This window comes from Hibiscus syriacus, unplaced genomic scaffold, assembly GCF_006381635.1.
Source record: "Hibiscus syriacus cultivar Baekdansim isolate YM2019G1 unplaced genomic scaffold, ASM638163v2 tig00110239_pilon, whole genome shotgun sequence".
In the NCBI taxonomy this organism is placed as follows: Eukaryota; Viridiplantae; Streptophyta; class Magnoliopsida; order Malvales; family Malvaceae; genus Hibiscus; species Hibiscus syriacus.
Genome location: NW_024062641.1, coordinates 1,856,946 through 1,882,083, shown reverse-complemented (window position 1 = coordinate 1,882,083; position 25,138 = coordinate 1,856,946). Strand labels below are relative to the sequence as shown.

The window sequence follows — 25,138 nt, the reverse complement described above, 5'->3', positions numbered from 1 at the left end:
GACACTCGTCGAGAAGTTTAAGTCTGATACCATCAACCTGAACAACTCTATCCAAAACCTCCCATTAAACCTTGTGTGCCTATCACTAATGATCATCTTCAGAACACCCCAGTACTTCACCACGTACTTAAGGAAAAGACGAGTCGCTTCTCGGTTGGACACACTTTAGACACTGGAATAAACGTCTCATACTTGGAAAATCGCTCAGCAATGACCATGATGTTCGAACATCCCTCTGACATGGGTAAAACGACTATAAAATCTATAGAAACAATTTTCTATGATCTCTCCGGGATCAACAATGGCTGCAACAACCCACATAGTATTTTCTGTTCAATCTTGTCTTGTTGGCAAACAATGTAAGTCTTCACATAGGCTTCAACATCATCATCAATATGCGGTCAATAATAGTGCTCTTCTATCAAGGCCAAGGCCTAATGAATCCACGGATGTCTCACCCACTTGGAATCGTGGCATTCCCTTATGAGCTCTTTCTGCAATCCCATAAATTGCGGCACATAGAGTCAGTGTCCCTAGGAATACATGATCTCCCCCTCAAGTTAAATCCTCCAAGTTTTGCCTCATTGGTAAGTTTCTTCAATGATTTTCCCCAAGATCATGTGACAAGTCCTCTTTGACATGATCTAGCATTGGTCCTTCCAACAAGCTCGCCATCCTGCTAACGTACCTTCGACTTAAGGCATCAATAACAAAATTTATTTTCCCTTATTTGCACTTCAAGAAAACATCAAAATCGGCAAGAAACTCTTACCAACAAGCCTGCTATGGTGATAACTTCTTATGTGTGAGGAAGTAACTATTGGCAAAATTATCTGTGTACACAATGAACTTTGACCCAAACACATAATGTCACAATGTGCGTAAATAATGCATAACCGCAATCAACTCATTCTCATGCACCATGTATCTCTGCTCAGTATCTTTAAGCTTTTGGCTCTCAAAAGAAATCGTATGTCCCTCTTGTATTAGGAGCCCACCAATCGCCACATCAGATGCATCGGTGTAAATCTCAAAGGGCTTGGTATAATCTAACAGCACCAAGACCGACTCGTTCACCATTGCGAGCTTGAGTTTTTTAAAGGCTTTTTGACACTCTGGTCCCCAATCTTATGCCTTGGCCTTTTTCAACAACACGATCAATGTTGCAATAATTCTGGAGTAATTTTTGATAAACCTTCGATAGTAGTTAGCTTACTCGAAGAACGATCTCAAATTTTTTTATCTTGGTTGGTGCTTCCTACTGTTCAATGGTTTGAATCTTGTCCCTGTTCATCTTGATCACGCCACCTCTAATAATGTGACCGAGAAACAGAACTTCCTTTTCATTCTTAACATAGAACCCATTCTCTCGTAGGATTATGAACACCTTCCTCAAGTGTTCATCATGCTCATCCAATGTCTTGCTATAAACCTCGATATCATCCAGGTAGACTATAATGAACTTATCGAGAAAGTGTTGTAGTACATTATTCATCAACGTACAAAAAGTGGCAGGAGCATTCGTAAGGACAAAAGGCATCACAATGTATTCACATGAATCGTACCTCGTCACACAAGTTGTCTTCAGTTCATCTCCCTTGGCTATCCTGACTTGGTAATATCTCGATCGCAAATCTAACTTAGTGAACTACCTCACATCACCAAGTTGATCAAATAAGTCTACAATAAGAGGAATGAGATACTTGTTCTTCATTGTGAGTTTATTCAAACCTCTATAGTCAATGCACATTCGAAGTGACCCATCGTGCTTCTTTTGAAACAACACCAGAGCACCGTAGGGTGACTTGAAAGGTCAGATATAACCAACATCAATGAGATCCTTCAACTATCTACTCATCTCCTCTAACTCGGGCGAAGCCATTCGATAAGGAGCTCAGGCGGGTTGCTCATAATTTGGCACAAGCTTAATCTTGTGATCAACCTCCCACTACGGAGGTAACTTTTTTGATAAATCGACACTCATCATATCCATAAATTCTACCAGCATACGTCCTACTTCACTAGGAACTTTCTCGATTGTGATAACAACATCACACACCAAGTTAGACAAGAAGGTCAGCTCCTCATTGGGTCACCTTCGAGAATTAAATTGCGGACTAGATCTTGGCCCCTACTTCGGACCCTTGATTCACTAGAACAATGCACTAATTCAGTGTAAAAAACTCAAAGCAAGTTCAAAATCAAGGTCATCAAGAGGAATACCTTGATGTCCTCCTTGCCGAACCATCCCTCAACAACTAACTACACTCCCTTTACGACTTCCGCAATCAAAACTTCTTTGGAATTTACGGTCTTGATGGTACTACTTGCCTTTTCTATATGAAGGTTAAGCTTTTTAGCAACTTGTTTTGACATGAACAACTCCGAGGCACTCGTATCAACTAGCGAACTTAACTTTTTTCCAGCAACGTTGATATCCACGAATATCAACCCCTTCTTCTTCCGTCTCTCTTGAGCTTCATATTACTGAGTATGGAGCCAAGCTTTAGAGTCTCAGTCTCTTCCCCATCCTTGTCCATGATGACATTAAATCTTGTTCTTCTACGGACACCCCTCGTCAAGTGCCCAAGGCCCTTGCGGTTGTAACATTAGATAGGTTCCTTGTCATTCTTATCTCCATTCTTGGCATTTGATGGCTTAGCCGCGCCACTCAAATCCTTACCATCTATGGATAACTTTCCCTGTTTTTATCTCCATCTTTGAATTTTGATTTCGATTTAGAAGAGTTAGGCTTTTTGATGCCAAGCTCAATGACTGACTTAGTCATCGTCAATACAGTGGAGAGATCATTGCAACCCTGCTACCTTAGCTGGTTCTTTTCTCATGGCTTCAGCCCCCATCCATAAAGGTAAATAACTCGTCATCTTCATCCAAACTCGGGACTTGGAGACTCAGTTTGATAAACCTTCGAACATGGTCCCTTGGTGATCCTTCTTGCTTGAAGCGACTCAACTTTGACTTTGCCTCCTCCTCAACATACTCTGGATAAAACTATTCCTTGAACTCAACTTGGAAAGCCTGCTAAGTCTCGATGGTGGAACTCCCCCGCTTCATATCGTTGTACCTCCGTCGCCACCACAAAAGTGCCCCCTCAGATAAGTAAGCACTAACAATGCTTACCTTATTGGCATTATCCTCAATGTCCATGGCTTAGAAGTATTGGTCTATCCCCCAAAGAAATTTCTCTACATCCTAGGTGGACCTGGCCTCTTTAAACTTATCAGGCTTATGAATATCACACACGACTTTAGGTACTATAACCGTCAGGTTACTCCCAAACGCAGCTTTGCACACTAACAACACGTTCTTGATTATCTCAACCTCTCTTTTCAGCTCGACAACTTCAGAGTCAGAACTCCGACTCTTGATTTCAACGACTTCTTTTCTCAAGGCCTCAATCATGGCATCAATAACATTACCACGCTCCTCTATCTTGATGTCAAATTCATTGAGGGTTGATTATACCTCCTCCTGGATACTCCCGTAGGCCTTCACCTTATCGAAATCCAATGACCCCAGCTTATTCAGATCTACAGACTCTAATACTCTGTGACCTCCTTGACCTTATTCATATAATTCTCCAGCTTGGTAACTATCCTTTGAATTGACGTCAAGAAATCCTTTGACGTAGCTCTCTTCTTCAAAGGATTGCGAGACTCATATCCCTAAGAAATTGTTGCCTCAACATATTAAGGTGCCATCTAACTCAAACAAAACTAGCTATGATACCACTTATCATGAGGCTAGACTGTTGCTAGTAAGCTTGTACGACCTTAGTCGCGTTCTTAGTCGAATCGAAAGCTAAGTAACCCAACGCTTGAGAAAAGATTGCTTAAAGCAAAACGAAAACAAACAAAAGAAAGGGAAAACAAAGAGATATGTGCTCAAAGTAAAGAGAAAAAAAAGAAAGGGAAAACGGGGCTCCTATCCCTAAGAAGTTGTTGCCTCAACATATTGTGGTTCCATCTCACTCGAACAAAACTAGCTCTGATATCACTTGTCACGGGGCTAGACTGTTGCTAGCAAGCTCGTGCGACCTTAGTTGCGTTCTTAGTTGAATCGTTAGCTAAGTAACCCAAGCACTTGAACAAAGATAGCTTAAAGCAAAACGGAAACAAACAAAAGAAATGAAAAACAAAGAGACATGCACTCAAAGTAAAGAGAAGAGAGAATGAGTGAAGCTAACTTGTTTCCTCAAAGTGATTCTGGAAAATGAAGTAGGGTAGAGCCTCCTTTTATAGCTGGAGTTTCCTACATCCAACGATTACAATTGAATTACATCAATGGTTCAGGAGAAACCTTATTTTATCTAAAACTCTATTTTGTATCAATTTTAAATGGATAATTACAAGAGATAATTGTTGGATTTAACTACAATATAAATAAGGAATTATCATGCCTTATCTATTTATCTAAATGAGTGGGTCAGCTCATTTGGGTCTTCTCGAAACTCTTCTAGATCTTTTGGAAGGCCCAAAACATGGTAAAAAAAAGCTTTGGGCAGCCTTGATCGAATTTCCTTCGATCTTGGATTCGCGGTCCTTAACACATTAGTAGGTATTTATTATTCTAATACCCAAAATCAATTAATTCGCGAGTTAATATTTTTTCTATCGTATACAAAACATTCATTTATTTTAATATCTCATAACTTCGATATTATTTATAATATATTGTTATTGCTAAAATTATTTTTTCGTTTCAAATATTTTTAAGTGTTATATTTTTTTTTACCAAAAGTGTTATATATTTCTATATGCAAAGATTTTATTATATTTTAATAAGATAAATTCAGCTTTAAAACAATATCACAAGCCTTAAATGATTACACCATACCACAATAAAACACTTTAAATACCCTGATCTTAGAACTCTAAAACAAAAATATAAAAACCATTCAAATTAAAAAATTATAGAACTTCAAAATTTTAAATCGAACATCTTTAGTGAAATGGCTAAAATTCAAGAGAAGTATTTTGTAAAATGTGTCTTTTTTTTAGTTTTATTGATTATACTGTTTAAAGATAAGGTATGCTAAAATGTATTTTTTAAAATATTTTTTAATAACACATACTTATTTCTATATTACATGATAAAAAATATTATTTTCATCAATAATTTTTAGATGATATAACCATAAATAATATTTAGATAACAAAATCGTATTTGATGAGATGGTTGATAGCTGTCATGAGGATAATAACAAATATAAGAATTCTGGTTCACCAATCACCAATGCTTTCAGTAATAAACTATAAATTTACAGTACAACAGCTATATCGGATGACGACCATGCTGATGCACAGCACCTTTGTTTTGATTAGTTAACTATTTATTTTACAGAAAAATGGTACAACAGCTTTCATTATACGACGACCATGATGATGCCATTTATAAAGAAAATGAGAGAATATGGTAATTAAAAATATACAGTTTATGTTAACAATATAGTTTATGATATCGAAAAGTTTGAAAGCTTATTAACTTAATTAAAGGAAATCACAAGTCATTGTCCCTTGGATCCTTAGAGGAGCTATTATTAGCGTTATCTTCACCTTACATAATTATTTTAAAATAAGACTAAAGTTTTACCAACCAGTGTCATTATGCTACTTTTAGTAGTTAATATATTATATAAGAATATTGTATTAAATAAAATATTTATAATTTTATATGACTACTTTGATATATTTAGTTAATTATTATTATCATATACAATAATTTTAAAATATTTTAAGAATAAATATATTTAATTTATTGATTACATTATTCAACTTTGTTTCATTATATTTTCTTAAGTTATTAGTTTATGGTTATTAAAAAATTTAATTTTTTTTGAAAATTTTTATTTTCTTTCTTAAAGTAAAATTAAATTTAAAATTAAAATTTATCAAAAAATATTTTAAAGAAAAATTATTATATTCATGTGCTTCCCACTATCCTTACAGCATCTGAAATATGAATCTTAATAACGTCAAAGCAATATATTACTGTTTACTGCATAGATATGCATAATGCATATAAACCTCTATTTCCTTCTCTTCTGGGGTTCCAAACTTTCACCGTCTTCACGGTATTCCTCTCTGTCTGGGGATCCAGAGTGATCGGATTGGAGCAAAGATCAATAAACAGATGAAGATTCAGTGCGATGTGTGTGACAAAGAGGAGGCCTCAGTATTCTGCACCGCAGACGAGGCCGCCTTGTGCGACGCCTGTGACCGCCGAGTTCACCACGCCAACAAGCTTGCCTCTAAACACCAACGTTTTTCCCTTCTCCATCCTTCCTCTTCGAAACAAGCCCCTCTTTGTGATATCTGTCAGGTAATTTTCACTTTCTGATCTCTGGGTTCTTTTTGTACTTTGTGTTATTGTGTACTTGTTGGAAATTGGACCTACTGCATCGGTGGATTGATTTTGATTTTCCTATTTTTTTTTTAGGAGAAACGAGCTTTCTTGTTCTGTCAGCAGGACAGAGCAATTCTATGCAGAGATTGTGATGTTCCAATTCATGCGGTAAACGAACATACCCAGAAACATAACAGGTTTCTTCTTACAGGAGTTAAACTCTCGGCTACCTCTTCTTTCTATACATCCTCCATCGCTTCCTTATCCAACGTTGCTGATTCTGTTCCTGAATTCAAGTCTCCACTATTGGTCAAGAACCCTATCTCTGCTTCTCCAGCAAATTTCAATCCACCTTCACTTGCTAAATCTTCATCAATCAGTACAACAACAGCAGTAACAAATGACAAGAGCACCGGAGATAACCTTCTAGCAACTGAAGACGGTGGGTCAACAAGTAGCATATCTGAGTACTTGATAGAGATGCTTCCAGGGTGGCACGTCGAAGATTTCCTTGATTCCACTTCACCTCCCCTTGGTTTCCGTAAGGTTTGCATTCATCTATGGTTATCCTTTTCTTACTATTTAGCTTTGACAAATTGTTTTTTTATTATTAATAATTATGTGATTTTCTTTTGGATTTGAATATATTTTTTGTTTTTTGGATCTATATTCAGAGCGATGATTGTATGTTGTCGTTCCTTGATGCTGATTTCGAGAGCAATATGAATGCTTTCTCACCAGAAAGTTTAGGGATTTGGGTTCCCCAGCCATCGTCTTCCCTGTATCCTCAACATTCTTCACAAACGGGAGGGCAAATCGGGTTCAAGGAAACAAAGGAAATCATGGGGGTGAAAGCTAACAGGAGATGGACAGATGATTCCTTTACAGTACCACAGATGAGGCCTCAACCCAAGAGATCTAAGCGTCTCTGGTAGGATCAGATGTTGAAAATGTTGTGTTATAAGTTTGACATGGGTTCAACTTCCCATCTTTAGCTTATCTTCTCATTTCTTGCTAAGTTAGATTTCAGTTTAATGTTTTCCACTCCCTAATAAGCCCAGTTTCGTTTATAGCACTTTCTTCATTTTCCCCACTAACAGAATGCAAGGATTTCGTAAACACGAATAAAAACAACTATTTCCATTTAACAAAACTGGAATCTAATCTAACAGAAGGCATGACATATCGTTATCAAAAAATCTAAAGAGAACATACAAGTGAACCGTCTCAACAGACAATCATGGGAACAAAGTAAAGGGATCTCTCCCCCCTTTCTTTTTGGTCGGGGAGATGTATTTTGTCAATGAGATTGGATCTGCCAATTGGAACCGGTTGTAATAGGAAGGGAATAACAAGAAGATAGATGATAGTTACGATAAATTGATGATGGGTTCGGATAAGGAAAAAGAGGGGTAGGACCAGCCAAGAGGTAGCTGGTTTTGTCCTAAAGCGAATTGCACTATCGGCTGGTGGGTCGAGCACATCCTCTGGAGGTCCCCCAATTATAGATATGCTAATTCATGCATCAACTTTCCTCAATTTTATAAATAAAATTATTAGTCAAAGATATTGCTTTTTAAATGTGAAATGATTTCCAATCGCGTCATGATATCATTATGAAAATGCTTTGTGTTTATAGGTCTTTAGTCTAAAACTAGAAAGGCAGTTAAAAATGACAACTTCTAAGGTCAAATCTGTGGACTGGTTTTTTTTGGAGGGTTCAACCAGATCGTACGAAAGGTAGCTTGTTGCAAACTTCTGTCTCCGGCACAATCTTTTTGGTGCTTATGGAACCTTTTTGTCTGGTGGGCTCAAATCGGCAATAATAACCTTTATTCTTACACCTTATTTGCATGAAATATCACATCAGGATCTTAATTTGTTTGATATTAAGAGATTTGCCTTTTTTTGCCATGTTTATTTCAAGCATTGAAGTGGTCGACATCGCCCACTATAAAAGCAAACGCCGAAACATATCGTGTAGGTTTGTTATCTAATAAGATTGAGTGTGTGTGAAGTTAACAATGTTAACTTAGATGTTGAAAATTGCGTGAAGTTATTGAGCGTTGCATGTGCGTGTGTGCATTGCGAGTGCACGTTAAACTTTCTGTTATGAGTTTGTTATGCTTCTGTTATCTAGGTAATGAGCTGTATAAAGAGGCTTCAAGCCTTCACTGAAATTTGGTCAAGTTTAATGAAATTCTTTTGCTGAAATATTTCCCTTGCGTGTAAGCTAGCAAGTTGTTCATCATGGTATCATTCGCTTTCCGTTCCTGAGGTGTATGCTTTGCTTCGCTGCTTCAGCTGCTGGAGGAGATGGACTCTTTGACTGCTAAGTCCTTTACACACAAAAAGGTGAAGGCCGTTCTCGATGAGTCTAATTTCTTACTCTGGAAGCATCAACTCTTGTTAACTGTTTGGAGTCACCGGCTTGAGCAGTTGTTAACTGGTTCGATGCAACCTTCACCTGATTTTGTGGTTGGTGCGAATGGTGAGTTTGTGCCAAATGATTTGTATGATGATTTTGTGGCACAAGATAGTGCACTTGCTTCGTGGCTACTGTCAACGATCAGTTCCCATTTGCTTTCTCAGTTTGTTGGGGCAGAGACAACGATAGCTGTTTAGAACAAGGTTTTGAAATTTTTTTCAAATCGCTCTACAACGGCAGTCATCAGCCTTCATTATAAGCTTCAGTCACTCAAGAAAGGAGATGACATCTTGAGGACCTACCTTACTCGGATCAAGGAGGTTTGTGATACGTTAGCATCGTGTAACAGTACGATCTCCATAGCATAGCAAGTTGCAAGTATCTTAAAAGGTCTCTCCAGGGAATATCAGTCGTATGTTACCTTCATGACCAAAATAAAAGATTCATTGTCCCTCGATAAGGTGTGTCCGTTGTTGATTGATGTTGAGACTTAGATTGCTGGCTTTGACGCTTGAGATGATCAATTTCCAATGAGTGCTCATGTAACTAATATGAGTATTGGTTCCAAACCGAGTAAGAAAAACTCTTAAAATCGATCTGATTATCGAAATGAATTTGGCTATGCTACTCGAGGACGAGGTCGTGGGAGGCCAAGGGTTCAGTGCCAGTTATGTGGCAAGAATGGACACCTAGTGCTTGATTGTTGGCATCGTTTTGATCAGAACTTCTCTGGTAGGGTTTCTGGTCGTTATTCATCTAGAGATAACACTGGCAGTGTTAACTACTCCAACCTTGAAGATGTGCCAGTAAATGGTGCAACATGTTCTTGTTGTGCTAAAGGACATACTGAAGCTCATGTTGTTACTGCTCATAGTGATTAATGGGTGGTTGATTCTGGAGCATCACACCATGTGACACCTGATGCTTTAGCCATTGGTCATAAGGGTGATTTATCTGGTCCATGTAAATTAATTGTTGGTAATGGTGTCTCTTTCTCTAGTCATGCTACTGGTAACTCTGTCTTAAGCTCCAATTCTTGAGCACTATTATTAAATGATTTGTTGCATGTGCCTAAGATAACAAAGAACTTGCTTCCGGTGTCAAAGCTTGCTAGTGACAGCGGTGTTTATTTTGAGTTTCGAGCTACAAGTTGTTGTGTTCGATATGAGAGGTCTGGTGAAATTATGTTGCAAGGTGAAGAACGAGGTGGTCTTTACTTTTTTCAAATGGATGTTGATGCTAGGAGTAGTAGTCAGGAAGAAGCTTATTTTGCACTTGCTTCGAATAAATTGTATTAACCTTGGCATAGACGCCTAGGGCATCCTGCACATGGGACCTGATCGCTTGTAAATGTATATGCTAAGGCAAGCAAATCTGTGCAAGTATACACAATCGATGCAAGTAATATAGGGTAAGTGAGTATCGTCTCCACAGGGATTGGTCGAGAAATATATTTTTACCACAACTAGAACTAGTGTCATAGACTAAGTCCTACTAAGTATCAACTTAAGAACTAATAAAATGAAGAAGTGATTTTACGATTGCATAAAAGTTTGGTCGAGGCAAAATAAGTATGCAGAATGCTAAAATAAAATAAAACAAGACAAGTGTTGATTTAAATCTAATGCAAACAACCTCACATATTCAGATATATCACAGAGCATTTATGCTAAACGTTTGCTTTGGCAACAATTATTCTAAGTCTATAATGAATTATTATGACTTGCTAAACTGCCCGATAGGATTACTAGGTATTCTTAGAAGGTTGCTATGGCAATACTCCTCAGTGTTAACTAAAACCCTTGGTGTGTCAAACTGTTTTTTGTAGCAATACCTCTCAGCGTAAACTATAGGCGTTGTCTATCCTACTCTAGCGTCTATCCCTTTTAGTCGATTGAAACTCACTCCTTATCTCTAAGGTAACAAGTTAGAGCTTCACCATCCGAGATTCATTCCATTGCTCACGTGGATTTATCTTAATTCTCTCGAATCTAAGAATCACTATCTAGACAAAAGGTTATCTCTCGATGCTCTTATATTGCCAAGACTTTTTTTACCAATACCCCAGGAGATCTCTCGATGCTCTTACAGCGTAAGGTAAAATATTTAAACAGTGAGCAAAACAATCATAAGCAAACATAATTCATCATTCATAAAACATAAAAATATTGTTCAGGCAAAACAAAGTTTAACACCAAGTAAGACATTTATGGTGCTATCAAAGATCATCCAGAATTCAACGTTTAGTACAACCCTAAATAAATAAAGAGTTAAAAACAAAGGAAGAACGACTCCCAAAATCGGGGGCTCTATCACGACAATTCTGATCAGTACCACTCATGCCTTGGTGATCAGCCTCTCTTGAGACCTGATCACCGCTCTGCTAAAGTCTGGCTATGGAGGACACCAAGGAAGGTCGGTGGGTAGACGGTGAAGAAGCACTGCAGTTGCTCGCTCACGCCTTGGATAAAGCTCTTATCTCTTCTTCATTTTTTTCTCTTTGGCGGCTACGGTTGATTATTTATAAGGAAAGATCTCCTAGGGGTTTGCATGCTTTTGGAGTTTCCATAAATAACCGTTATTAAATGCCCAGACTTAAAAGGAAAGGCGGCTGTCAGAATAATTAAGGCTTGCTTGCACGTGAAGTAGGTCATCGAGCTGGCGTGTGACATAGGCGGTTTCGTCACACATGCTTCAGACTTCTTCAGATAAACTTTGCCTCGGCGAGATAAATCTACTCCTCACGTTCTCATCTATTCCGTTGGCCTTTGCAAATTTACGTTGTCACGACTGAAATGTTCTTCCTATGTAAGTTTCCTGCACAAACACAATCTAAACAATCCTTTCTCCTCAGCAGGATCAGTCAGACCAAATAAATCTTACCTAAGCAAAATTTATCCACCACAAGCTAATGCAACCTATATGCAACTAAATGCAACTAAAATGTTGTGCATACTTTGTTTAGATGAGCAATAACTCAAGTGAAAAGACTAAAAATTAAGTTTTTTTACGGAGTTATCACACCCCTAAACTTAAGCTATTGCTTGTCCTCAAGCAATGTACAATAGCTAGAAGAAAATCAAAATTGTCATGACAAGCAGTGTTAAGAATATCATATGGTTTGAGATTTCAACCCTCAGTAAAAATGTTTGGCCTCAACATGTTCGACAGTAATGTCAGTCAAGTCCCTTCCCTTATCAGGATTCTTTGCTATAGTGTGTGCGTGATTGTGACCAGTCTATGCATAAAGGTAATTATAAAACTTAAGTAAGCACTTCTGGTTTGTCAAGGCAACAAATTATTTTTCAGGCTTAGTTTATACTCCTAATTATTTATCAACCTCTTTTTTTAGGGGAGTCAGCTCATCACACATGCCGTTTCACACTCTAGGTGAAAGGGAGCATACCTTCCACCCCCAAGCTAGTCGAGCAGAGTCATCCTGTGACTACTTTCATTCACTCATATGCCTTGGCTACTCTTAATTTCTTATGGAGTTTTTCTAATTATGCTTTTGCACAGAGGAGTGTCCCTTCTTATTTTTCGAGTTTACAAACACTAGAGAGTTTTCACTTTACCCTTAAAATATTTTTGAAGTCTCGACAAGCAGAAAGTTCTTTTCCAAAAAATTACAGATTACCTGAAGCAAGGTCAGTATACAACCGTGTTTATAAACTTCAAAGAATCAGGCCTAAGGTTGGTTCTCTTCTTTAGACAGTCTTAACAATAATTATGGCCTACGCAATCAAATTATGCATTCATCATCGGGCATCCCTAATTCATTCCTAACAATAATCTTAACATGCTTATGTCATGACAACCAGAATTTTTAACCAATTATCATCAACTGCTTTTTAACAAAGTATGGCAGAATATGGTACAATATCTCCCCCAAACTTGAGGGAATGCATGAAAACTAAAACTATATAAAGCTATATGCAGATGAGAAAAAAATGAAAACTAAAATAGAAACTCACTGTGGTGGGTTGGCTTGAATAGTTTTGGCGTCGAGGGGGATGGCTGAAGTATACGACCTGGCATTCTCTTGTAGTGCTTCTTCCTGGTCGAGGCTTGTATTGGAGTTGACTGGTCGACAGTAGGGGTTGGTTGTGCTAGAACTGGTACTGGACTAGGATCTGCTTCTGGGACTGATATTGCTTGATTAAAGGGGACTGTATAGGATCGTGCTCGGGTTGCTTTGGTACTGGAGTAAAAGCTTCATCAGGGAAGAAGTTGGGTGGGTTATCTTGACTGCTCTCGGAGGTGGAAAAGGAGGAGGAGGTGTGGAACTCGTATGTGTCACCTTGGCCTTCCTCTGGTACGGGTGGGACATGGGTTGCCAGTGGTGGCACATCAGTGGGCACTTCTGGGTGAACTTCTGGAGGGACATGCGATGTCGTGGCATGGTATGTTCTACCGCCTACCTTGTATTTGAGGATGACACTGGGGAAGGTCGGCAGTCTGGTGTTAGTGTTCGGGAGTAACTCCTTGAAGAATGTGTTGAGTTGCATGTCCCTACCCTTGACATAGTCGAAGTAGATTTCCATGTGATCTTCCAGGCGTCCGATCTTTTCACGTGTTTCTCGAGTGTGCGTGACCACATCGGCCATTCTAGCCGTGGCAACCGATTTTGCTCCTCGCTCCAAACCTTCATGTGGGGCATCCTCATCGAAACTCATCAACTCAGATACATTTTTCTTGGTAATACCCTCCTAGGATTTAATGAAATCCTTGAAGGGCTCCTCAGGAAACGTTTTCTTCCTGCACAGCGCGATTATTAGATTGAGAAACAATAGGTTACCCCGGTTCCTCTTGGCACATTCATGGATTTGCTCAAAGATGAGTTCTCCAACATCGATCTTCCTCTCGTATATGATCGAGTGTAAAAGCATCAATCTTTTCACGAGGAAAGTGGTGTTGTGAGATGTTGGCATCAGCTTGCCTTTGAGAAAGTGGTTCCACAACTTTACGTTCGGTTTTAGTGCTCGGCGATCTACTCTTTTCCTTGTTGGGGCATTCCTTTCGAACTTGGCCCACCCGAAGCATAAATCTTTCTGCACTCTGTCATACGTTTCTTGATCCGCCTCAGCCACGAATCGCTTGTACTTCTCCTCTACTTTCCCCAACTTGAAGTATATATTGACTGCTGAAGGAGAAAATCGAAGGAGCTTCCCTCGAACGTACACTGTGTGGTTGGATGGGTCTTCGAGGTGGGCGTAGAACTCCCTTACCATCGCCGGTGCTACGACTTTGGAATGGCTAGTAAACTTCTCCTAGTTATGTTTCTTTATCACGTCCATCACCTCTGGTCCAAACGATTCTTCTTCCTAGGCTGGGAAGATGAATTCATCTTCCAAATATACTTGACGTTTCTGAAATATTTTGAAGCGTGCTTTTGCTTCGGCTGTTTGGAAATGTTTGAAACTCTGTGTTGGGGGTTGGGTTTTCCTTGATCTTACCATTGTACTTGGTTGAAATTAGTGGTAGCAATGGGAAGGAATTCGTTGACAGAAATTTTTTCTTGTTTAGTGGAGAGAGAACGAGGCACGATGAAGAAGAAGAAGTTGGGCAATTTTTTTCTTTGGAAAGTAATGAGTGGTTTCGAGGTAGTTTTGTCCTTACATGAAGGGGAAATATTTTTGCATTTAATGAAAAATATATGATTGGACATAAAGTGCGGGAAAAGATCTCTTTTACTCTTTATTCTGCCGCCAAAACCATGCATCCTAGGGTTTCTTTTCTTTTCATGCATGCTCTAACTCCCCATGGGTGTTCTTTGCTTGCCTATAGTAAAAAAATAAAACAAAACGGATGATGAAAGTAGAAAATAACTTAACTTATTTATGTACAGAATTCAAATTTTCGTTGCCTAGGTAACAAATTTTGTTTAAGTAAATAAAGCAAACTCTTGGGCATCATGTGCCAACGATGCCAGTTTGTCGCGTATGAATGGGGCTCTTTTGTACTCCTTGAGTCTCTTCCCATTCACCTTGAAGATGGAACCATCTTTTTACTTCTGGATTTCAATTGCACTATTGTCATGGACTTGGTGTACGATGAATGGTCCTGACCATCTTGATTTTATCTTGCATGGGGATAACTTAAGACGTGAATTGTAGAGCAGTACTTGTTGTCCAGAATAAAATTGCATGGGCAATAATTTTCTATCATGCCATCGTTTTGTTTTCTCGTTGTATAGGCGGGCATTCTCTTATGCGTGTGCTCTAAATTCATCCATCTCGTTCAGTTCCAAGAGTCTTCTTTCTCTAGCAAGCTGAGCATCCATGTTTAACTTTTTGATAGCCCAATATGCTCTATGTTCGAGCTCAATAGGTAGATGACATTCTTTTTCATAGACTAGTTTGAATGGTGACATTCCCAACGGTGTCTTGAACGCTGTGCGATAAGGCCATAGTGCTTCATCCAGTTTCGGTGATTAGTCCTTTCGAATTAGGTTGACCACTTTCTCAAGGATCCGTTTAATTTCCCGGTTAGGCTTCGACTTGTCCATTCCTTTGAGGGTACACCATAACAATCCTATGTCGTACTCCAGATCGCTTCAGTGCGTTGGCAATCAGTTTATTATCAAAATGTGTTCCTTCGTCGCTGATGATAACTCGTGGTGTTCCAAATCGGGTGAATATATTTTTATGCAAAACTTTTAACACCGTCTTGGAATCATTGTTAGGTGTTGCAATGGCCTCAACCCACTTTGATACATAATCTACTGCCAAGAGAATGTGCACATCTCTAAAAGATATGGGAAAAGGTCTCACGAAGTCTATTCCTCATACATCAAAGAGTTCAATTTCCAGAATATTTTGCCATGGTATCTCATGCCTTTTTGATATGTTTCCTGTTTGTTGGCATCTATCACATGACTTATAGAATTCATACGCATCATTGAACAAGGTTGGCCAATAAAATCCAGACTGAAACACTTTCGCTGCTGTTCTCGTTCCACCGAAATGCCCTCCATATGGTGACTAGTGGCACTGGTGTAGAATATCTTTATGCTCTTCTTCTGGAATGCATCTTCAGATTATTTGGTCTCCACATTACTTGAATAGGAACGGTTCATCCCAGTAGTAATGTCGTACATCATGTCGAAACTTCTTTCTGCCCTGGCTAGATAAATTAGGAGGAACAACACCACTAACAAGAAAGTTAACTATGTCAACATACCACGGCGCAACCGTGACAAATAATATTTTCTCATCAGGGAAATCCTCTTGAATTTCAGTTATGTCAGGACAATCAAGTTTGTTATCTAGCCTGGACAAATGGTCTGCCACTTGATTCTTTATACCTTTTTTATCCTTAATTTCTAAATCGAACTCTTGTAGCAATAATATCTATCGAATTAGTCTAGGCTTTGCATCTTTTTTATTAATCAGATATTTAATGGCAGAATGATCTGTATACACAATTACCTTAGTGCCTATTAGGTATGTCCTAAACTTATCGAATACAAATACTACTGTTAAGAGTTCTTTTTCAGTGGTGGTATAGTTTACTTGTGCATCATTAAGAGTACGGCTCACATAGTATATAACATGAAAGATTTTACTTTTTTGTTGCCCTAGCACTGCTCCGACTGCATAGTCACTAGCGACGCACATGAGCTTGAAAGGTTCGTTCCAATCTGGTGGGACAACGATTGGTGCTGTCGAAAGCTTTTTCTTCAAATCTATGAAGGCATTCAAACAATCATTAGTAAATTCAAATGGATGATTTTGTTAAAGAAAAAGACATAAGGGTTTAGAGATTTGAGAAAAATATTTTATGAACTGCCTGTAGAAGCATGCATGTCCAAGGAAATTGCATACACCTCACACATTGGTGGGTGGGGGTAGGTTTGCAATCACGTCCACCTTGGCTTTATCGACTTTGATGCCTCGACACGAAATTTTGTGACCTAACACTATTCCCTCAGTTACCATAAAATGGCATTTCTTCTAATTCAGCACAAGGTTGGCTTCTTCACATCATTTCAATACCTTGGATAGATTACCGAGAGATCAGTCAAAATCATCTCCCGAGATGGGGAAGTTGTCCATAAATATTTCCATACATTCTTCCACCATATCTGAAAAGTTTTCCATCATGCATCTTTGGAATATAGCTGGAGCGTTACACAGTCCAAACGGCATTCGTCTAAATGCATAGGTACTATACGAGCATGTGAAAGTGATTTTCTCTTGATCCTCCGGTACTATGGCTATTTGGTTATACCATGAGTATCCATCGAGAAAGTAGTAAAATGTTTTCCCGCTAACATATCAAGCATTTGGTCGATGAAAGGGAGGGGAATGGTCTTTCTTTGTGGCTTTGTTGAGCTTCATGTAATCCATGCATATGCACCAGCCCGTGACTGTTCTTGTGGTGATGAGTTCGTCATGTTCGCTTTTAATCACGGTCACACCACCCTTCTTTGGTACACATTGCACCGGGCTAACCCATGAACTATCGGATATATGATATATTACTCATGCGTCCAACCATTTTATAATTTCTTTCATGACTACCTTATTCATTATTAGATTGAGCCTTCATTGAGGTTCCATCGAAGTGCTATGGCTATCTTTGAGGTTGATTTTGTGCATACATATGGTCTGACTGATTCCCTTCAAGTCTGTCATTATCCATCCAAGAGTTTTTCTGTGTTGTGACAAAACATTCAACAAACTATTCTCCTGCTCGGAGGTTAGGTTGGTAGAAATTATTACTGGCAGAGTTTCATCAGCTCCTAGATAAGCATACTTCAAGTGTGATGAAAAAGTTTTAAGTTCTAGTTTTGGTGTATGTTGCAAGAATGAGTCTTGAGACTTAACCTCATCATAATCTAAATGTTTGAATTTCATACATGATCTACTATGAAGAAGTCTCGATTGATCATTTGTCTTTCCTCCGTATTATGCATTGATATCATTTTTGGAGTGTTCATTGTTCAGATTTTCGTTGTCGGGGCCATGGTTTTCTGAATCGTCTTCTAGAAATAATTTGCTTGGAGAAAATGTATCTTGTTCGTAGATCTCGGTTTTAGGGTCATGGTATAAAGCACTATATTTATCGAGTCTTAGAGATTCACATTGTCCAAGGATTATCTTCTCCTCTACTTCTCTGATACACTGACACTCTTATGAATCATCCACATATTTCATGGAGTTGAATACATTGATGGTGACTCTTTGCTCTCCTACTCGCATTGTGAACTCTCCCTTTTCACAATCTATTAGGATTCTCCAAGTGGCTAAGAAGGGTCGTCCCAGAATGATCGGGCTCATCGGCTTCGCAATCCAGGATGAGGAAATCAGCTGGAAATACAAATTTATCCACCTTCACTATGACGTCCTCTATTCTGCCCTCTGGCCGCACGTATGACCGATCAACTAGTTGTAAGATGACTGAGGTTGGACAGGGGTGATACCTGTCTACTTTCATAAATATGGACTTTGGTATCAAGTTTACACTTGATCCCAAATCAACAAGAGCTCATCCTATGAAGTCATTACCGATTGAGCATGGTATTATGAAGCTGCTAGGGTCCTTTTTCTTTGGTAGGAGTTTGCTCACTGCTGAACAGATTTATGTTGCCGTGGCAACACGTTCTACCTTCCGTTTCTTTGTAACAATGTCCTTAAGAAACTTGGCATATTAAGGTATTTGCTCGATGGCTTCTAGTAAGGGTACATTGATACATAACTGATCCAGAATATCAACGAATTTTTTAAACTGGATGTCATCATCATGCTTCTTCAACTATTGAGGGAATGGTGGTGGATGTCTCACATTGTCTGTTGCTGTTATTGAAGAATCTCTGGCCTTGACCATGAATTTCTTCTTGTTTGAGTGATGCTTTTCTGAACCTTTTGTTCTTTCCTTATCTTCAGGTGTTTCCTCTCGTTCAACATTTTCAGTCCGATCCTCTAGTTGTGTTATGCCATGGAGAGGACTGTTCAGGTGTTCTCCCCCAAACTTGTCATCTTAGTTGATCTGTTTTTCACTCCTTAGTGTAAGTACATTGCATTGTTCCTTCCCATGATGTTTAGTGATCTCCGTAATACAAGGGAGATTTCCTTGTGGGCGAGAATGTAGTGCTGTAGCAATTTGTCCCACTTGATTCTCCAATTCTCTTAGGGAATAACCATGGCTTTGCAAAAGTGTTGCTTGACTTTGTAACAAATTTCCTTGATTTTTTAATTGTTGCAAAATGTTCGTGCATCAAGGTCTTTGTGGAGACCATGAAATCTTTTGTCGAAGCTATAAATTCCTGCATTGATAACTCAAATGAATTAGTATTAGAATTAGTATTAGAGGAAGAATCTATACCTTTATTATCTTGCCAGGGCTGCTGATGATGTTGATTCTGAAAATATTGATGATCAGAATTATTTTTTTGTGGCCTGTAATTTGTTGTTTGATTATTGTTGTTTCCTTGATTACTCCATGAAAAATTTGGGTGCTGTCTCAACCTAGGATTATACGTGTTTGAGTAGGGGTTATTGTTGCTCCGATTGTAATTGCCCACAAATTGGTTGACTCATGGTTTTCTGGGCATTCACTCTCATAATGGTTGCCGTGACAAAATAAGCATGCATTATTGGTCACCTTGACTTTTCTTACCTCATTAGGACGTTGCAAATTTTTCAACATATTGGTTATGGTAGAAAGTTGAGCTGCTACCGAATCCTTACCCTCTAATTCATATACTCCAGATATTTTTTTTGCCAGTTCCCAATCTTGTATTTGGAAATTGATAATCATTATTTGTTATCCTATCGAGGATGCCAAAAGTTTCCTCGGGTGATTTATCTAGTAAGGTGCTATTTGCTGAGGCATCTAGCATCATTCGAGTTGATACATTGACTCCGTTGTAAAACATCACCACTTGCGTCCAATCGTGAAAGCCATTGTTAACACACTTGCGAAGTAGGCTTTTTTACCTATCCCAACATTCGTACATTGATTCATCATCTCCTTGGCGAAAACTAGCAATGTCATTGCGAAGTTGTGCATTCATATTGGGTGGATTGTATCGAAGTAGGAAACTCTTGCATAAATCTGCCCATGACTCCATTGAGCCGGAAGGAACTCCGCTGAGCCAGGATCTTACTCTATCACGTAGGGAGTAAGGGAAAAGTTTCAGTTTGAGCAAATCTTCATGTACTCCTTGTTGCCGAAATGAGTCGTATACTTCAAGGAAAATACGAACATGTTGCCTAGCATCCTCGTTGGGTGATCCACCAAATTGTCCAATAGAGTTTAGCATGTTAAACATCACCAGTTTGAGTTCAAAATGAGTGGCTTGTATTTTAGGTGGCACTATGCCTGGATTGAGGTCATCGAGAATCGGGTTCAAATGATCTCTTATTGCTCTTGGCCTTGCAACTTGAAGATTAATAGCTACATCAGGTCCTGAATCTCCCATGTTGTTTTGCATTTGGAGTTGATTTAAATGTTATCTGGTTCTTTGGGCACGCAACCTTTGTCTGAGCGATTTCTCAACTTCAGGGTCGAATGGTTACCAGAAGATCTCAGGGCCATGCAATAATAAAACCTACAAAAGAGAATAATAAACTACGTTAGACTAAATATAAGGTGACACAAAAAGAACTTGTTATGGCTAAAAATTTCGTCAGTTGCCAATCCCCGGCAATGGCACCAAAAACTTGATCGATTGTAAATGTATATGCTAAGGCAAGCAAATCTGTGCAAGTATACAAAATCGATGCAAGTAATATAGGGTAAGTGAGTATCGTCTCCACAAAGATTGGACGAGAATTATATTTTTACCACAACTAGAACTAGTGTCACAAACTAAGTCCTACTAAGTATCAACTTAAGAACTAATAAAATGAAGAAGTGATTTAACGATTGCAGGAAAGTTTGGTCGAGGCAAAATAAGTATGCAAAATGCTAAAATAAAACAAGACAAGACAAGTGTTGATTTAAATCTAATGCAAACAACCTCACATATTCAGACATATCACAGAGCACTTATGCTAAACTTTTGCTTTGAAAACAATTATTCTAAGTCTATAATGAATTATTATGACTTGCTAAACTGCCCGACATGATTACTAGGTATTCTTAGACGGTTGCTATGGCAATACTCCTCAGCGTTAACTACAACCCTTGGTTTGTCAAACTGTTGTAGAAATACCTCTTAACGTAAACTATAGGCGTTGTCTATCCTACTCTAGCGTCTATCCCTTTTAGTCGATTGAAATTCACTCCTTATCTCTAAGGTAACAAGTTGGAGCTTCACCATCTAGGATTCATTCCATTACTCACGTGGATCTATCTTAATTCTCTCTAATCTAAGAATCACTATCTAGACAAAAGGCTATCTCTCGATGCTCTTATATTGCCAAGACTTGTTTTACTAATACCCCAGGAGATCTCTCGATGCTCTTACAGCGTAAGGTAGAATATTTAAACAGTGAGCAAAATAGTCATAAGCAAACATAATTCATCATTCATAAAACATAAAAATATTGTTCAGGCAAAACAAAGTTTAACACCAAGTAATACATTTATGGTGCTGTCAAAGATTATCCAAAATTCAACGTTTAGTACAACCCTAAATAGATAAAAAGTTAAAAACAAAGGAAGAACGACTCCCAAAATCGGGGGCTCTGTCGTGACAATTCTGATCAGCACCACGCCTGCCTTGGTCATCAGCCTCTCTCGAGACCTGATCACCGCTCTGCTAAAGTCTGGCTATAGAGGACACCAAGGAAGGTCGGCGGGTAGACGGTGAAGAAGCACTGTAGTTGCTCGCTCACGTCTTAGATAAAGCTATTCTCTCTTCTTCCTTTTTTTTTCTCTTTACCTGCTATAGTTGATTATTTATAAGGAAAGATCTCCTAGGGCTTTGCATGCTTTTGAAGTTTCTGAAATAACCATTATTAAATGCCTAGACATAAAAGGAAAGGTGGTTGTTAGAATAATTAAGGCTTGCTTGCACGTGAAGTAGGTCATCTAGCTGGCGTGTGACATATGCGGTTTCGTCACACATGCTTCAGACTTCTTCAGATAAACCTTGCCTCAGCGAGATAAATCTGCTCCTCACGTTCTCATTTGTTTCATTGGCCTTTTCAAATTTACGTTGTCACGATTGAAATGTTCTTTCTCTGTAAGTTTCCTGCACAAACACAATCCAAACAACCTTTTCTCCTCAGCAGCATCAGTCAGACCAAATAAATCTTGCCTAAGCAAAATTTATCCACCACAAGCTAATGTAACATATATACAACTAAATGCAACAAAATGTTGTGCATACTTTGTTTATACGAGCAATAACTCAAGTGAAAAGACTAAAAATTGAGTCTTTTTTACGGAGTTATCAGGACCCTAGAGCAAGTTTGCAAGTTACTTCATGTAGTGGTTGATAAGGATTTGAATGAACAATGTGTTGCTTTTCATATGGGAAAAAGCCATAAGCTCCCTTTTAATGCTTCATATACGATTTACACTGCTCCATTTCAATTGATCTATACTGACTTGTGGGGGCCTTCACCTGTTGTTTCAAACGGTTATAAGTACTATATTAGTTTTGTTAATGCATGCATACGTCATACGTGGTTGTATTTGCTTCATGATAAGTCCCAAGCAGTTCATGATTTTTAGTTATTCCATCAACTTGTTTCTATGCAGTTTGATTCGAAGATACTTGCTGTGTAGAGTGATTATAAAGGAGAGTTTCGCAGTCTTTCTCATGTTCTCCTAACACCTGACATTTCGCATTGCTTAACTTTCCATCATACATCTGAGCAAAATATAGTTGTAAAAAGGAAGCATAGGTACATTATTGAGCTTGCACTGGTGTTTCTTGCTCAAGCTTCTATGCCTATTAAGTTTTGAGCCTATTAAGTTTTGAGCCTATACTGCAGTGATGGCAGTGCACCTTATTAACAGGTTGCCAACAAGAGTTTTGCAAGGGCTTTCCCCATTTGAATCATTGTTTCATAAGAAGTTTAACTATAACTTGTTGAAAGTCTTTGGTTGTAGATTTATTTCGTATCTAAGGCCATATAATCGTCATAAACTTGAATTTTGATCACAACCATGTACATTCCTAGGTGTTAGTCCTCAGCATAAAGGGTTTTTATGCCTTGGGTCGAATGAACGAGTTTATGTGTCTAGGCATGTGAAGTTTGATGAATGATAGTTTCCATTTACAGCTGAGAGTAGTAACAGTCACTGTAATTCTTCTTGTTAGACTAGTCGATCTCTTGATATTGTAATGGATGTACATAGACTGCGTGATGTAGTTGATGAGGTGTTAGGAAGTTAACATGCTTCTGAACATGAACTTGAGGGTCCTGTAGTTGATTCTGTTGGTTCTCCTAATGATCTTGAGGAATCAAATGTGCCAATATGTAATAGTTAAACTCAGGGTGATTCATCATCCCAAGAGGAGACTGTTGTACCTGATGATTCTGTGTAAGGTTCAACTGTCAATCACCACCCCATGCTGACTCGCAGTAAATGTGGCATTTATAAGCCAAAGGTATACACTAGTGTCTTTGATGATAGTGTTCCTTCCAATGTTCATGATGCTTTGATGTCACCCAAGTGGGTAGTTGTAGTTAATGCTGAATATTCTGCTTTGATTCAAAATAAAACCTAGAGTCTGGTTGAGTTGCCAATAGATAAAAGTTGTATGGGTTGTAAATGGTTGTTTAAGCTTAAAAGGAATCCAGATGGTTTTGTTCATCCTTATAAAGCTCGATTAGTTGCTAAGGGTTTTTCACAGGTTCCTGGTCATGATTTTGTATATACATTTAGCCCGGTTGTTAAATTTGGAATTGTTTATGTTGTTCTTGCAGTTGTAGTTGCTAAGGGCTGGTCACTAAGACAGGTAGATGTCAATAACGTCTTCTTGAATGGCGATTTGGTTGAAGATGTTTATATACAATAGCCCCCAGGTTTTGAACAGTTTGGTTATGATGGATCTCATTTAGTGTGTAAATTGTAAAAAGCCTTGTATGACTTCGACAGGCTCCATGTATCTGGAATGAAAAGCTCAATACTAGTCTATTTGAGTTAGGCTTTGTAGTGTCACGTGCTGATGCTTCATTGTTTGTTATAGTCATGAACGATTCATGCACTTATATTTTAGTATATGTAGATGACATAGTAATTACAGGAAGCTCAAATGAAGATATTGATGTTGTTATTCAAATGCTGAACAAGAAGTTTTCCCTAAAAGATCTTGGGGTACTTTCATTTTTCCTGGGTATTAAGGTCAAGAGGAAAGGTGCTGAGATAACTCTTAGTCAGAGGAAGTATATTCTAAAATTACTAGAGAAGAAAGATATGCTTCAAGCCACTCCAACATGTACTCCTATGGTAGCAGCCTTAAAGGGTCCAATAAAAGGAAGTGTGTTATTACCTAATGCACGTGAATACCAGAGCATTGTTGGTGCATTGCTATATGTCTTCTATACGAGACCTGATATTGTTTTTTTTCAGTCAATAAGGTGGCTTAGTTCATGCAAGCACCATGCGAAGAACATTTGGTAGTTGTTAAGCATATCTTATGCTACCTGGCTGGCACGTTGGACTATGGTTTAGTATTCTCGACTGATGATACTAGGCTGTGTGTGAAAGCATTTTCATATGCTAATTGGGCTGGTGATGTTGGAGATAGACGATCGATGACTGGCTATGGGGTGTTTCTTGGTAATAGTTTAGTTACCTGGGCTTCAAAGAAGCAAAAAATGGTGTCTCGTTCAACAATAGAAGTTGAATATCGTAGTGTTGCAGAAGCTGTTGCAGAGGTAACATGGATTGATGCCCTATTGAGTGATCTAGGGTTACAATCACTGGATGATCCTATTATTTGGTGTGATAATACAAGTGTAGTAGCCATGTTTGCTAATCCACTATATCATGCGAAGTCAAAGCATGTTGATCTTGATATTCACTTTGTTAGGGAGAAGGTTGCAACAGGTCAACTAAGAGTGAGTTATGTACCTATTGGGTTTCAGCTAGCTGATGGTTTTACTAAGCCCTTGGCTAAGGCATCGTTTCAAGTGTTTCGAGACAGAGTTCATGTTCAACCATGTTAAATCAAAAGAAGAAGAAGAAAGATGGGAGAATTTTAGCTAATAAGATTGAGTGCGTGTGAAGTTAACAATGTTAACTGAGATGTTGAGAATTACGTGAGGTTGTTGAGCGCTGCATGTGCGTGTGCACCTTAAACTTTCTGTTATGAGTTTCTTATGCTTCTGTTATCTAGGTGATGAGTTGTATAAAGAGGCTTCAAGCCTTCACTGAAATTTAGTCAAGCTTAATGAAATTCTTTTGCTGAAATATTTCCCTTGTGTGTAAGCT

At 38.5% G+C, this 25,138-nt stretch overlaps 1 protein-coding gene across 1 annotated transcript; it reads left to right on the top strand.

The window, feature by feature from the left end:
* The first annotated feature begins 6,027 nt into the window (after positions 1-6,027).
* On the top strand, positions 6,028-7,458 carry LOC120114700 (B-box zinc finger protein 21-like). The gene is made up of 3 exons (XM_039135522.1): positions 6,028-6,342; positions 6,460-6,912; positions 7,041-7,458. The coding sequence occupies exons 1-3, from the start codon at positions 6,154-6,156 to the stop codon at positions 7,299-7,301; spliced, it is 903 nt and encodes a 300-aa protein (XP_038991453.1). The 5' UTR covers positions 6,028-6,153; the 3' UTR covers positions 7,302-7,458.
* The last annotated feature ends 17,680 nt before the right edge of the window (positions 7,459-25,138 follow it).

Bases quoted from the DNA above. Each gene is read 5' to 3' on its own strand.
- LOC120114700 (XM_039135522.1), top strand. From the start codon at position 6,154: ATGAAGATTCAGTGCGATGTGTGTGACAAAGAGGAGGCCTCAGTATTC. The intron at 6,343-6,459 runs GTAATTTTCACT...TTTTTTTTTTAG, and splicing joins CTCTTTGTGATATCTGTCAG to GAGAAACGAGCTTTCTTGTT. The intron at 6,913-7,040 runs GTTTGCATTCAT...ATCTATATTCAG, and splicing joins CTCCCCTTGGTTTCCGTAAG to AGCGATGATTGTATGTTGTC.